The 15,577-nt window shown below is 42.9% G+C and overlaps 1 protein-coding gene across 9 annotated transcripts in view; it reads right to left on the bottom strand.

The window, feature by feature from the left end:
- MLLT10 (MLLT10 histone lysine methyltransferase DOT1L cofactor) overlaps nucleotides 1-15,577 on the bottom strand; it is a 131,725-nt gene that overhangs the window by 98,821 nt on the left and 17,327 nt on the right. The window contains exons 1-2 of one of the 9 annotated variants that reach the window (XM_083406158.1): nucleotides 1,751-1,845; nucleotides 941-1,076 (exon numbers count right to left, since the gene is read on the bottom strand). In XM_083406158.1, coding sequence (XP_083262284.1) covers nucleotides 941-962 — 22 coding nt within the window. In that variant the 5' untranslated portion in view covers nucleotides 963-1,076; nucleotides 1,751-1,845. Of the gene's footprint in view, nucleotides 1-940; nucleotides 1,077-1,750; nucleotides 2,697-15,577 lie in introns of those variants that run through there. The other 8 variants (XM_083406161.1, XM_083406164.1, XM_083406159.1 and 5 more) reach the window with 8 other exon arrangements.

Genomic DNA, 15,577 nt, shown 5'->3' with positions numbered 1-15,577 from the left:
ACAGTCTCTCACTTTCATTAAAAACTGAGACTTACTATAAATATAGATATCAATTTCAGCTTACAGAGTACAGAGGATTCCACAAACAATATACTGTAGGGTGCACGTAAACTAAGGTTTTTCTGCAATCCAATAGTCATGCTGAAAGGGGATGGGGCACATCTGCACCACTTTGTAATAGGTCACCATCTGTGGCCCATTTCCTGGTTGCTCACATGAAATCTCATACCTCTAAACACGCATAAGCTTTTGTGAAAAGAGAGGGGAGCTGAAGTTTCACATTGCCCCTTGACTTGGACAATGTCCCATCCCTCCTCTTTCTCTAGCACATGCATCTATTCACCTAGACACCTTGACCCCTTTTTCAATGCACTGAATCAAACACATAGGTGCACAGTTGCAATTCTACAGCATTTGCTGTAACAAAAAATAGTAAGCCCAGACCTGAAATTCTAGAAAAAGTACATCCATGCACACTGGAAACATGAAAAGATTAGTTCCAAGGTGCCACCCTTCGGGTGGGAGAGAATTCCTGAAGATTTTCATGATAGACAAGTTCACATGAAGGAATGACAGTTTATTCCATTCTCCAGTGCTCCTTCTGACTCGTCACAAACTATGTAGCCCTGCAGCCACCTCTCACAAATAGGATTAAAAAACAATCTGGATCAGCTGGATCTTTTGTACTATCATGTATGTACTCGCATACTCTAAGTTACGACCGCAACAGTAACATATTCCAGACGTAAAGGAAACTCATACAGATCATCAGAGACAAGCAGAGACACACTGTGCTCATTATAGCAAGCAAAACAGCAACACAGCCACTCAGCTGGGCACCAGCCAACTGCTCTCCCTCCACTAATCCAAACAAATCTACCATCAAAGGCTAAGTCAGTCCACAGTGCCCCTTTCCTCCCCTCCCCCAACACTCTCCTACCACAAACAGGAAGTCTCCTCATCCAGCAGACACCATCCAGCCAAAGGACGCTCCGGCAGAGGCAGTCGGGAGGAAAGGGGCAGTCACATGACAGCTAACTCTCTTCCCTTGACAAACACGTTTTCTGACTTCTTACCTAGGTTTAGGAGACAGGAGTAGGAGGAGCAAGACTTTTCGAGGACGTGCCAAAAAGTGCAAAGGGATACCGACTTAGCAGGCAGGGGCAATTTTGCTAAAAGCAAAAAAGCGCACGTTGCCCATACTCTTTTAAGCTCACGTCGAAGTGTTTTGATACTGCTCCGTATCTTTCCCTTCCTGCCTACCTTCACTACTTGGGCGGAGGAAGGAAGGGCAGGCACTCACAGGGGATGAGGAAGTAACGACTAGGGCGACACACGCAACTTACTCGTTCACACACAAGGATAGCATACCTTTGCTGGCCACCCCCCTCCAAAAGCACATGCCCGGCCGCCCTCAGCATCTTTGGAGGGGGGTCCACCCATCTCCCTTTTCCTAAAAAGGGCCCGCTTCCTTGAGTTTTAAGCATCCACGAACACAGCCAGCAACAGAGTTAACAGGAGGCAGGGGGAAGGGGGGAAGGCGACCCACTCCTGCAAGCAAGGAGGGGAAAGACGTGGATGGCGCACTCCATAAAGTGGTGACTTGTGACGCGTGTGTGAGAGACAGAGAAGAGACATGGGGGGGGGAGAAAAAGAGACGCCTCCGAAGCCAGCCCCCCGCCCCCCCTCTCTCTACCCCCCACCCCCACCTCCCAAGAGAGGTTGGCCGAAGCAGGCCCGTCTCACTCACCTTGATGCACTGCGACATTGCAGCCATGCCCGTCGCAGTAAACCAGCGGATTCTCGGCCCAGCCCCTCTCGTCGGAGCAAACGCAGCAGCCGCCGATCATCTCCTTCATACTATTGGAGAACTCACCCTCCAGTGACACAGGCAGCAACAACGGCTCGCTAGAGACCATCTAAGGGTTAAAAACACCGTCAGCACGACACCCCCCGGCACCGGAGAGACCCCGGCCGCCGCCGCCGCCGCCGCCTCCGTTCTTGCCCCGCAGCACTCCGCCTTCAGTCGCTCAGCCACCGCCGCCGCCAGTACCGCCTCCATAGCAGGGACGTGGGACCCATGGCCGCTGGTGGCAGCGGCGGCGGCGGCGGCGGCAGCAGCAGCAACAGCCGAGCGGCGGATAAGGGGCTCCTTCCAAGTTCCTCGCTGGGCGCCGGCTCGGCCGGGCAGGTACCCAGTCCGTCTTGGGAGATCTCCAGCAAGGAATTAAGGGCTTGCTGGCAGCGGCAACAGTCCTGCGAGCCGCACGGACTGGGGGGGGGGGGCGGAGAGAGAGAGAAGGCGAGGGAGAGACAGCAACGCGAAAAAGGCAACAGAAGCAGGGGCCTGCTGCACGCAGGCGCACTGCAACGCCTCCTCGGCGAAGGCCCCGCGACGCGGCAGCAGCAGCAGCCTTCGCTCTCTCGCTTTTCCTCCTCCTTTTCCCCCGCGGTGGCTCATGGGCCGACAGCAGAACACGAGCTCGCTGGGCGAAGTTCTGCGTCGCGCGCTGCCCTGCTGGCTCTCAACCGGTTTTTTTTTTGAGCGGGTGCCCAGTCAGAGCGTGCGCGTGACGGGGGCGGTCGAGGTGGGGGGGGTGTCCCCTGGGGCGGAGGGCCAAGTGACAAATATACACTCCCGCTGCCGGGCTCCTCCTGCCTTGAGGGACTCGTGCTCTTGTGTGTGGTGCGAGTGCCAAACTAGGCCCGGCCCGAGCCGTGCGCCTCCTCTCTTACACGTGTTAACTTATCATACAACGATGGCATCACACACTCTTCTGTTCCCGAGGGATCCCAGCGCCGCCCGCGCGCGTGTTTTTCGTCAGTCTCTCTTTATTTCCCTCAGGCCGCTGTGACACCTTGAGGAGCAGCGGGATTTATACTTTCCCGCTCCTCGCTCCGTCACACGCACCGCATCCTCTCGTGTGTTTACGAGGCCAGGCAGCTGAAACAGCTGGGCAGAGTCAAAAGCCTGAGTGAAACAAAAACGATTGCGATCACCTAGCCTGGCCCTAGAAATTTGATCAGTTTGGGATGGGGGGGTGTGCGCACACACACATGCTACCTGCATTTCTTCTGCAACAGGCTCTTCTTTTGCATTTCAAGGGATGTTGAATTCCGTTTCTCTGTTCTTGGCTGATGCGGCGGGATTCCTCTCCCACCCTGATGATCCCAAACTCCTGGAACAGGAATTCCTTTCAGGGGCACTTCCTTCCTGCTTTAAGGATCCCCAGCCTCAATTTCGGATTGCTAGCTAAACCTTCCAAAATTCCCCCTCTTAACTTGTTTGAATGTGCTGCATTTCCAATATATATCGTGTCTATGAACAACAATGGGCACCGTGGCATCTAAAAATACTATTTTATGGAATTCTTTGTTTTTATAGAAACAGCGTCTTAATCTCTCTGTGTGCACATACGTACTACTTAGTCAAACTCTATTACCCTAATTGCTATAAAACACGGGTAATATAGCTATATCCCTTTGGAATTCGGTTTCTCTTGCATCACTTTAGCTGCAAGGGCAGAACTGATACATTTCCACTTTTCTGTTTGGCTAACCTAGAGACCACTGCACAAATCCTGCAGAAATGCTCATGTTCTCCTTACCTTCATCCTGGCCTCGCCATATCTTTTAGTACCATGCATGCAGAGGTCTTTCTACATGGCTGTTGTTAAAACTAGAATTGAGCAGACAACACAACCAGGGAAAATACAGGCTGCCTTATCCCTTTAGAAATATGCACATCCCCCTAAACTTAGATGTTTTTGTTATCTAGATTAATTTAAAAGGACATGTTTTCCAGATTTTGATCAATGATTGTTGGGTTTGCTTTTATATATTTCAAAAAGCAGAGTAAAAAACGAGATGGTTCAGGTTATCAGAATCCCAAGCTTTTCAATTATCCACTATAAGCAGGTAGAACTGTAGCAGAAGGAACTAATTGTGGCTACTGTTAAGACTGAAAGGAGATTAAATGCAGCTTTGCAAAATTCTCCTCCTCCACTAGCCCCAGGGCTGCTACTTTTGTGAAGGAGAAGGTGAAGGGAAAGCCTTACAAGTAAAATACCATTGATTTTTCCCTATTATCATGCTAAAGTGACTTTATGCATAGACTGGTAAAATTGTATGATTTTGCAAGACTGCATTATTGCCTCACATGAAGACAATTTAAATCAAGTGTACAGTATTAAACCATCTGTATTGTCCTAAGTGTGTGTGTGTGTGTTTTAGAAGTTGTGAAGTAAAGAACAGTTTAACACATCTGCAGATATGTGGGCTTGTGAAGAGCTGCTGTTTAAAGAGAGAGGAGATGTGCAGAACTATTCTCCTTTGGGATATCAGAGCCTGCAGTTTATGAGAGGGATATCTTGGGTCAGTTTTTGCTGTCCTTTAAAGTCTGAAGTGAAATTTTCTAGATAGAGGAGGAAGGACAGGGAGAGGGAGTGGTGAGTGTCATTTCCTACAGAAGGCATAGCTGAGCACTTCGATTAACATAACAGGGTCATTGGAGTGTTTGTGATCTGCCAAATATTCATCTGTATGCTGCATGGCAATATCCCCCCAAAGTCCAGTTTTAGCATTTTGAGGCAATAACTTTTGACATACCATACAAAAATGCTTCACAAAGTGCCTGTATTTCCATGTGCCTGCTACAGCAAAGAAAAAAATATGTAGAATGGAGAGTGATATTTAAAATCCTAGAGCCTAAGTACAAAAACATGTACTGTATTGCCTTTCAATCATGTGTATTATCTTTCAGTCCTTCAGAGATATGGAAATTAGAAGTATATTGTGTAATTTATTAATTTCCTTATGTTCTGAAAGCTACATTATTATTTAAATAAAATTATTTAAAGGATTAGATTCCACTTTAATAACTGTGTTCCTATCAAACCAAACTACTGTTTTAACTAATTCAGACTTTAAAACCATACATGCTTGCTTGGAAGTAAGCCCTACTGAACACAGTGAGACTTATTGTAAGAAAAAAAATATAGGATTGCACCGTCAACTCTATTGACCCATATACACCTAAATAATTCAAAAATTAGCCTGTTCCTATGCATATTTACTCATGAGTAAGTCTCACTGTATTAAATGGGTCTTCCTTGAAAGTGTAGATAGGGTTGCAGCTTTAAATGAGTTGTGGATCTGAGTGAAGAGTATTTCAAAGCTATTTTTGCTTATTTCAGGAAAATGATATCTAAGTTCTAAAAAGTATTCCCAGTGATATTGTTAACCCCAGCATTAGAACTGTGGCCTAAATTGAACTCTAGTTTGTAGACAGTTTGTTGCTACCTTACAGACTAATTTAATTCTTGTTTCTTCATTGCCCCTTTCATTGGAAATTTCCCATACACACTATATGCCTTTTAATGGAGACCAAATAAAACGTTTTATTTAAACATAAATCATTCCTCATATTTATTCTTTTTTAATGGAGACTAAAAGAACTAAATAGATACCAACCACTTCACTACAAAGTAGACCCAGAGTGACTGAAGCAGCATTATTCAACAAGTCAGTCTGCATCTACTAGGAACTATTGTGGGAGACTGAATAAATACAGATAGGTGCACTGACAGATGGAGTTGGACTTTAAGGTAGCAAAGGGAGGGTGAATGTCAGGGATGCTGAGGACTTGGAACTTTCAGAATTAAGTAGCACCAAGGTTCTGCTGTTTAGCAAAGCATACAATGGACAAGAAACCTAAGGGATAGAGTACTCTAGAAAAGTACATTGTAATAAAATTGCAGCCTATGTTTCCTTCCAGTTTGTAAAAGCTTTGGACGTATTTTTTCTTTTGAACACTATTAAGCTTCATATAGTTCTACAGTTCATTTTTCACATTCAGTATCATTTAAAATTTGGCCCTTCCTAGAATGTAAAGCAATGTCAACTGAAAATCATGCTAAAAGAACTGCCCAAACTAAAATGTATATGTTAGAAATGTATTTTGCAAAGCCTTTGGATGCATTTTAAACAAATCTCTTTTTTTAAAAGTATATATGCTGTATATTAACAGAATGATCAACATAAAACTTTGATTTTGGCACAAAAACCCCCAGGGTAAATTGTATTGCACTATAATAATACATTAAACTTTATTTTAAATTGATTGTACTAACTTTAGTTTCATTTAAGGAATTGAAATATATAGACTGTAAGAGGGACTATGATCCTATTTTAAAACATTGCAGGGAACTTGATGACAAAATGTAGATAGCCTCTTGGTGGTTTTGTAAAACAATGCATTTGGAAAGAACCATTGAAATGCAAAATAGGAAGAGAAAGGCTTTACGACAATGTACTACACACATAGTAAGCCATTAACATCCATATGATATGAATGTGGAAACCTTTTGCATCCTATTCCTAAGCACACTACTTGAGGCAAGTTTGAAATCAATGAGATTTACTTTCAAGTTACGGTTTTTAAGTTGGGGTGTTAGGGTGTGTTTTCAGGAATAGATGTAAAGGCTGATGATAGGGGGAAATGTTTTTGAATTCACAGCTTTTTCAGACCCAGAGATAGAAATATGCCTCTTAGAAAAGGAAAACAGGCAAAGATTGAATTACTCTGTATTTCAAATTGGTAGTTTTTTAAAAGATACAATGTAGACAACAAATCAATCCACATATTTTAAAGGTACATGTAATTTTCTACTATTTTATAACTTTATTTGTTTTAAGCTGCAATCCTATACACACTTACCTGGGAGTAGGTGGCATTGAACTCCATAGGATGTACTTCTAGGGTTTCATGTTATTTACTTTTATTTTAAAAAGGAAATAGACTTTTAAATGTTAGGGGGGGGAAGTAATGTACAAAAACATTTTCAGCACTTTTAACGTCCTGTATCACCTAAATATTTAAAAATATTTTAAAAACAAGTAGCATCAACCTAAAATTCCAATTTCCTGAAATGCCCTTTATGTTTTGCATGTGGCTAATAATTCTAAACATGGATTCAGTAACACATCCTGGGCTTGTTGAGCAAAAGAGCCTGTATTACTTAATCACCTCTTTGTCACAATTAAATCAGGTGTAATTTTCTTATTACTCAATAAGAACGAGCATGTGAGGTAAAATAGATATATAAAAGCAAAACCAAAAAAATCTCTTCAAACCCAAACATGTCTTTTTCATCCTATGTTGAAAACAATTAGGAGGGAAGGAGGGATAAATGGAGGAGGAATAGAAGAGTTGTGTCAGGGCTGTTTGTTTTTGAGGAGTGAGGGTAGGAATAGATGCTTGCCTAAAGCCCTTAACAACATGTTAAGATTTTAAAACTGAATCTTTGTCCAAACTTAAATTTTATACTTTACCCAAGCACAAAAAGCTATAATATTCATAAAATAATGTGCCTTTTAAAAGTTCTGAGAAAAAACTTAATAGATATTAAGTATCTTCTTATTTGTGTTTATTTTTTTAAAAGCACACTTTCTTTACCTTCTTTGCTTGCTGAACTTGAATATAGCATTAATTTAAATATTAATGATGCTATTTGTTTAATCCTAGGAAATGAAAGCATAATGGTCAGTCCACACACAGTGTGGAGTGCGACACTTGTGATTTGACCCATACACACTACTGCTATACAGTATTTAAAACTATAAGCTATAGTGGCCTGAATTCAGCAAATTATTTGCCCTTGCTCAGTTATGAAGAGCATAACATTCTGTCCATGTTTTTTTACTCCCTATGTTAATCCTGTTGTGTTCAGTACTTCAGTCCTAAAATCTACTTTCCAATTGGTTTAAACAGAACTTACTTTAAACAAAATGTGCTTGTAGAGTTTCTGAGTAAAGCTACACCAGTAAAAACATATATATTTTTATTTTGTGTGTGTGCATGTACACATAACCACAGGAATACTTTGCAGCAATACAAATACCAGCTTATATGCAGTTCACCTTTCATCTGCATTTTTTAATGTATTTACACATTTTCCAATTTGTACATACAAGTTTTAAGTCAGTTGTGTGCTGACCAAGCTACCTATTAATGTAAGTATAACTTTGACTGTTAAAACTGTGATGACATTGTTTGAATCTTTCTCAGAATCTAGCCAGTAAAACCACTAATTTAACTGGGAAGTTGTTTTTAAAGCATCCATTATATTGTTTTAAATTGCACTATCACCTCAGGAGGCTTTGGGCAAATGCCACTTAACTAGGAGCACCAGTGGATGAAATAGTTGTTTTCCAAGTACTGCTTCTATTAAGATAATGCTAGCATTTAATTGTTAATTTCAGCCTGAGATGTACTGTTTACATGATGCAAAAGAGTGTTTTTTACATAAAACCCCTAGATTAAATATTCTAAGTAAATATTACAGCACAGGAATTTTTTTTAGCATGGTGGGTAAACATACCTTCAGTTTGAGAGGCCCAAGGTTTACATTTAAGAGCTAATTTATAAAGTTATTCATTGGAATATAGTTAAGTGCTACTTTCAGTTTATATACAAATATAATTTATTGTTAAAGGTTTTTTGAAAATTCACATTTAATATAATAATGCTGTACTAATCAGGGCGAAAGATAGTAAACTCTGAAGTTTAGATTTAATGTAATTTAAATGTAATGCACTGATTTTCTTTGTAGTATCTCAATAAAGATTTGGAATTTTGCTGTAAATGGTTTGTTTCTGGCAGGAGGGATATTTGAAAGTAGTCTTTCCCCTCATCCACACACACACCAAAAAGCACAAAAAACATGAAATATGAGCCTATATTTGAATAGAAATCAAAAGTTTATACTGGTTCATATTTTTGTCAATACTCCTAGGTTGCATTTCCCCTTTTTATTCATGCTTGTTCTTCTATTAGAAAACATCTTTAATTCCCTATCATGCATCTAAATTATAAAGCTATTTCAGAATTATTGTTATCACCAGTTAGAAATTATCCATAGAAAAGGGAGGAAAGCAGTTTTGTTAGATATAAAAGCAACTTGCTATACATGAAGCAGTTCTCCAGTCAATATCAATTATGTGTCTGGTTTGGGCAGAATCACGTTACTTTTTTTATTTAAGGAGTTTTCTCCTCAAATGGGGGCTACTACCTCCCAATCTCAAAAACACACCCAAGAATATGCTAATTAATTGTACTGTGTCTATGAATGGAGTAGCCAAATGCAACCATTAAAAAAAATTCTAACAATGTGTGACGTTTCCTGTTACAGGACACACTTTTTAAAATATTGATATTACAAACGTAAGGGCACAGACGATCTACGTACTAATTTTAAACCATTAAAAACCACCTACTAAACACAGAGAAAAGCTAACATGACCGCATAGGCGGGGAGTATCTTGGGAAGCTTAACATTCCGAGCGAATTAAGGGCACAAGCCTCGGATCACTTTTTGTCAGTCTCACTGTAGCACTTCAGAGTCGGAATGTGATTTTTTTACATCGTGCTACTCTCATTTTTTTTAAAAAAAAATTACCCATTTGGCAAGAAAGAAGATGGGAGAAATGTTTCTATTTCGGAAACAAGAAAAGTAGTATGGAACACTGAGGAAAAACCAGACATGCTATTTCTCCTGTTCCTTCAGCTGTATTTTTTCTTCTGTAATACAGATTTGATTTTAAAATCCCTGTATACGTATTGCCTTATATAAATTATGTGTGCATCTGAAGGCCTTCTCACATATATATTTCAATATTATTCTAATTATTTGTTACTAAAGATCCGTGATCATTAAAGATTACAACCGCCAATATATTTTTAACTATGGTGATGTTTCAAAATATGGTAATTTTAAACTCTGAAACTATTTTCAAAGTGAGGTTTGCCTTATTCTTCTGAATTGGCATTTACTATCTAAAGGCTCCAAAGACAGCAAGTTTTACAAAGAAAAGAAATAAACACAAACGTATTTCAACCCTGTCTCCAGGAAAGCTACCAACAGTTTTCTGCTCCATGGTGTCCAGAAATACAGCCCTGTTGAGTGCTTTACTGAAGTTCAGAACTTCAGTAAATTCCATTTCCCCCCAGAGAACATGGAAATACAATATTTAGAAATTATTCTAATCCGCCTTTTAAAATTCCCTCAAGTTGCATGAAACAATACTACTGTATTGCTAAGAAGCTATTTTACCAGAAAAATAGTTTCAAGTCTATATATATATATTTAAAAAGAATGTAGACACGCTTACCTCCCCCCATCTAACAAGGCTGGTCGAGTAAACAGTACCCCAGGCGCAACATTTAAAAACAATGTATTATAGACACTTGTTGGATTTTTTTTTAAAGACAAGCTTAAGCAGTTTATTTTCCTTCAAGTAATTAAAATGACCAAAATCAACTCAAATTAATTGAATTGTTTTTAAGGACAAATGCATTTTATTTTTGTTTTTACTTTTTAAAGAGAAACACTTCAGAAGGAACAGGCCTTTCGTTTTAAGAACTTTTATTTTTGCCAGCCTCTGAAAGGAACAAGACACGGTTTTTCCAACTTCAGCAACAATTTTTTGTTTTAAAAAAAGAACCCGCTCTTTTCCGAACCCACTCTCCCTTTAGCTCCCTCTTCGTAAAATCTAATTATTTCAGCATTTAGTGTTTTTCCTCCTCGAGTTGTTTCCTGCCCCTTCCCCCCCCCTCCCCTTCCCTCTCGAAAAATCCTGTTCTAAAAATTCACCGCTGAACAGATGTTTCCCTTTGTACCAGGCGAGCTTTTTCTCCCTGGTGGGGTCTTTTACCTTCGGTGAGCTATAAAGCCCAGTGAATAAAACAGCAGCACAAGGAAGAATAAGAGAAAAAAGTCCTCTCTACTTATGGACCAGATAAAACTGCTGCTGGAAACCGGGAGGAAAGAGCATTACAAACTCGAACCGTACTCCTTCCACACACACCCCAACAATAAAACAAAATAGTGCTTGGGGAAGCTCAACCCAAAAAAGCTGCTCAAGCAGAAGCTCGTCCCTTTTTCCTTCACAGCTGCGGCGAGAAAACAAGGGGAGCCTTCCCGCGAAGAAGGGCAGCGGCGGCGGCGGCGGCAGCTTCCCTACGAGCAATGGGGGGAAAGGAGCCGCGGCTCCCCTTCCTCTCCCCTCACGGAGGCCGGCCTACGCCGCTCGCTGCTGCCCCGGCCCGCCTGCTGCAACCGAGCACCTTCCCTCCAACTGCACTTCCTGCCTGAATGAGGCCTCAGCTCCCCGGCGGCAGCTGCTACCGCCTTTCGCAGCTTCCCCTCCCGCCGCCGCCGCCGGCAGCCCCTTTCCTTCCCCCCCTCCGCCCCCCAGATCTCGTCAGGCGGCCTCCCAGCTCCCCCTGCGCTCTCTCGGCGTCCCTCGCGGCTTCTTTCGTGGGGCCCAGCCCCTTCTGCTCCTGTGGCTACAGGCAGGCAGGCGGGCCGGCCGGCCTGTAGTTAGTAGGCCCGGCTGCGAGCCTGCCTGGGCTGCTTCTTCCCTCAGGAGGAGCAGCTCCTTCTCTGAGCCCTCCTGCCAGCCAGGCTTAGTCCTTGCACAAGCAGGCCTCTCAATTGACTCTCGTTTTGTAAGCGACACCCACAAATTCATTCTTTCACCTGCTCGCCCTCAACCTCTTTCATCAACGCAAAAAGGGCTTTGAGGAAGGGGAGAGGGTGGGGGTTATTGGGTTTGGCTGCCCGCCAAGCTCCTCTCCCCTCTTCCCTTACACGAGGGTCCCGGGTTCCAATCAGGACGACCTTGCAAAGGCGCCGTGCAAAAAACCCTTTTGCTGCCACTGCCTTGCCAGCTGGCCCCTGTCCTGCTCACTCGTCCTTCTTCGCAGCTGCAGCGCTGCCTAGAGGAAAAGCGGGGGCTCTGCGCTCTCCTCCAATGCAGCAGCACATGCTGCTTTTTCTGGGGAGGGCTTCTGTGCCCTAACCAAAAAGGCAAACTTCTTCTTTTAAGCAGCCTTTGCAGCGGTTGGTTGCAGGAGAAAAAAAAGGGGGGGGATGGGATAGATCATCAATCAAAACAGGACAAGTGCTGCTGACCACAGACCTTTCTCAATTTCTTCCAACCCTGGTAAAACTACTCTTAGGAAAGCTTGGATCCACAACCGATAAATGGAGCTCTATTGTACTCTCATATATGCGCTTACTCGGAAGGAAGTCCCAATGAAAGGGAATTAAGCCGATTCTCTTTGCAAAACTGGCTTCAATCCAAGAACTTCGGTTTAACGTCTTCATGACTTGAACTCTTTGCCACCTTGGCTCAAACTGTCACGCTCCTATTGCCCTGCTAACGCTGCCTTCTTTGTTTGCTGAGAATCTTTCTACAATTCTCAATAGTTTTACCACAAGACAGCAGATTCACAAGATGCTAACCTCTAAAGAAAACAAAAAGCATTCCTCTTGGTTTTAACAAATCAAACTAATACAACTAAGAGCCACCTAGACAGGCCCTTTAAAATAAACAAAATGCATCTTTCCTTCAACTTCCTTACCTATAATTTAACCATGAGCGGAATTGTGTTACATTTTGGCTTTCTTTTAGTTTATTTGCTATATTTTGGAGTGTGGGAGGATGCTTTGCAATTATTTTATTGTAAAGAAAACCTTTTCCTGCTTTGATATTTTCTCACATAAACATAAAACTACTTCCCACTTTTTTAATAAAAAAAGTATTTTTTAATTATTGCACTATGAGAAAGTGTCTCTTTTCAATCTGCTGTTGATTGGTGTGTTTTTGTTACAAATAAAATACATTTCCCTTATTTTCTTTTTAAATGAGCTGGTTTATATTCCGACAACTAAAATCTATTTGTAACCAATCCACTGCTCATTGTAAGCATGGCCCAACCATGGGATACAGAAATCCAGATATGCTAATTAGGGGAAATTATAGGCACTTAACTGGCAACTGGATTTACAGCCCAGTTAAAATTGGGTTCTTTCATGTTCACTTGCAAGTAAAGCCGACTAAGTTTGTGGGACTTACTCTCAAGAAAACCTGCATACAATTGCAGCCGATCACACAACATCAGCTACTGGTTTCGAAAACACATTTAACTGGCAATAGGTCACTGCTTCTGTTGTGCTTGCCTTCTAAACAAGTGTCAGGATTGCAACCCCAGAAGCACACTCAACAGTCTGTTTATTCCAGAATAATCCAAAGAGATTGATCCAGAATAAATTGATTATGGATGGCAATTTAACATCTCAAATAGTAAACTTAAGAAATGCAAGTCATGTCATGGAACTCACTTCTAAATAACGCATGTAGCATAAGAGGATTAATTAATTTAATCAAAATACTTGGCATTAATTGGTATCTGGATCGAAATTATCAGGTGCCTAACTGGGATGCTGTGTGTAAAAGAGAGAGCGAGGGAAAGAGGTTTAAATCCACTTAAATAATTAAAATACCATTGTATCTTGTTTTTCCACATTTTGACAACCATGTTAACACTGTCAGAATTTTATTTTTTAAAATATTTATTTTACTCAAGACCTGACAAGACCCTTTTAACAGCCCGATGCCAAAACCTGTTCCAATCGAGTATTTGGCGAATAGGCACATTTTGCCTGGGATAGAAAACACTTGTCCGTCATATTCAACAGGCAAGAAGCAGCTCCAAATCCCCCTTCCGCCCGGTGGACAAGCGTCTCTCTCAAAACCTTTAGCGGGATTTGACAATTCATGGAGCGTCAGTCTTTTATTACCATTTAAGGGTGGCGCGGGGAGCGAATCTTTTTGTTCCCTTCTACATGATTTGTTTGTATCGATTATGTCGCCAGCAAGAATCTCCCAAGAAAGCCGTGTGCAATGCCTTGACACTCATTTGCCTAACACGGCCATGCTTTCAAACGAAAACCAGCCTCGTAAAATCTCTTCTTTAATATGCAGTACAATCCCGCCTGGCTGTTCGGATGGATTCCTGTCCTCCCTGCAACCTTCCGCTCGTATGCAGTAGGTCACCGTTTGGGTCGCCACTTTCTACGTCTTGCTGCTTTTGGGGAAAGCTGCGATTTGGGAGGCTGTCCCCAGAAGCACCTCTTCCCTCCCCCTCCTCCGTCTCAGAGCCCTCCGGAAGCTCGGCCCACGCCTGCTCCTAGCCTGCACTTTGTTCTCGCAGTGATCTCGCAGGTTGGGAAGGCTTCAACAAAAACAAAAAGCAGGCAGCGATCTGAAGATATTGCAGATGGCCGGGGCTGTCTGCTGCACGTGCATCTGAACGCTACCGGTTCTGGGCCACGCTGCAAGCTCTGCAGATCCGCAAGCAAGGCCGAGAAAAACACTTCCCTCTCGGCTGCAGCTTTAGCTTAAGTTCTAAAGCTCTTCGTTAAAAGAACTTGTTTCTTTCCAGCCTTCCAAGGAGGGGCGAGCGGGATTTGATCTATTCAGATATTCTTAAGAGTGAAACGCTGTGCCATTTGATGGGGACCCTCATGCTTTAGACGGAGACCATTAAAACAGTCCTCGATCTCGAGTCCCCCCTCCCTCTTTTCCCACTTAAAATATTCTTTTTAAGCAAACCCAGGAGTGTCATTTTTCTAGGGCAGAGAGAGAGAGAGAGAGAGACGCTAAAAGCTGAAGGATGAAGAAGCAAGTCACCCAGTGACCTGTTTTGCTGCTTTCCAGTCCCACCGACCCAACCCCGCCTCACTCACATGGTCAGGAAGAAAAGCAGAAACAAAGAGTTCTAAACCTTTTTCTTCAAAGCCAGCCCTTTTGCTTTTGGGGGGAGGGGGAGGGGAGATGATGACTTGGGGCAGGAGATGCTGAGTAGGAACTGCAGTGGCTCTTCATCCTCGAAATAGTTCCCTAATATTCCCTTCAACTACATTTCCCCCATATTGGGGGCGGGGTGTGGGGGCTTTGAAGTCTAGCTCTTTGCCTTATGGAAGGGGAAATCCTTTACCATCTCCCCCTCCTTTTCTCCCAGTTTTAATCGCCCTGCCTAAACTTTCAGGAACTTTTCTTTTTTTTTTCTCTTCAGCCGCATTACCGTCATCGTTGTAAATAATCCTGATTTATGACAAGCGTTAGCTGTGTTCAATAAATGCAATTAATTACTGCTGTCGGAAATTATAATTAATAATTACCTATAATAACGTGGACAGTGATACCGGATGTTGAATACGTGACTTGAAAGTAATCTGCACCAGTGTCAGTGGGACCGTAAAATTAGTGTTTGGAACTGTTTTATAAAGGGCGTTATCGAACCATTATTATTATTATTATTATTATTATTATTATCCATAGAAAGTCTCCCGCGGGCAGCTAATAGCACCCTCCCTTGGAAGCGGCTGCCCCTAGCGTCCACGCGGGGAGTTGCAGCAGCGGCCTCCGCCAGGAGCTGCCTGCCGGCCTGAGATTGGAAGCCGCGCGCCCGGGAGGGGAGGGGAGAGAGAAGCGGAGTGGGCGGGGTTGAGAGGGGCGATTACGAGAGACTCGAGCTCGGCACGAGCGCGCCCAGCGCGCTGGCTTCTGGGTAAGCAAATGGCCGAGCGGCAAAAGGAAACGCCGAGGGGGAGGAGGAGAAGGCAGGAAGGCAGGAGGTGAAAGGTCACCGGCCCGCAGGCCCCGCCCCCTGCGCCCGGGTAAATGAATGGAAAGAGCCCAGGCGAGAGGGGGAAAGGGAAGGTGCTGC

Source organism: Podarcis tiliguerta, assembly GCF_965153285.1.
Source record: "Podarcis tiliguerta genome assembly, chromosome: 12".
In the NCBI taxonomy this organism is placed as follows: Eukaryota; Metazoa; Chordata; class Lepidosauria; order Squamata; family Lacertidae; genus Podarcis; species Podarcis tiliguerta.
This window is presented reverse-complemented; position numbering and strand designations above follow the sequence as displayed.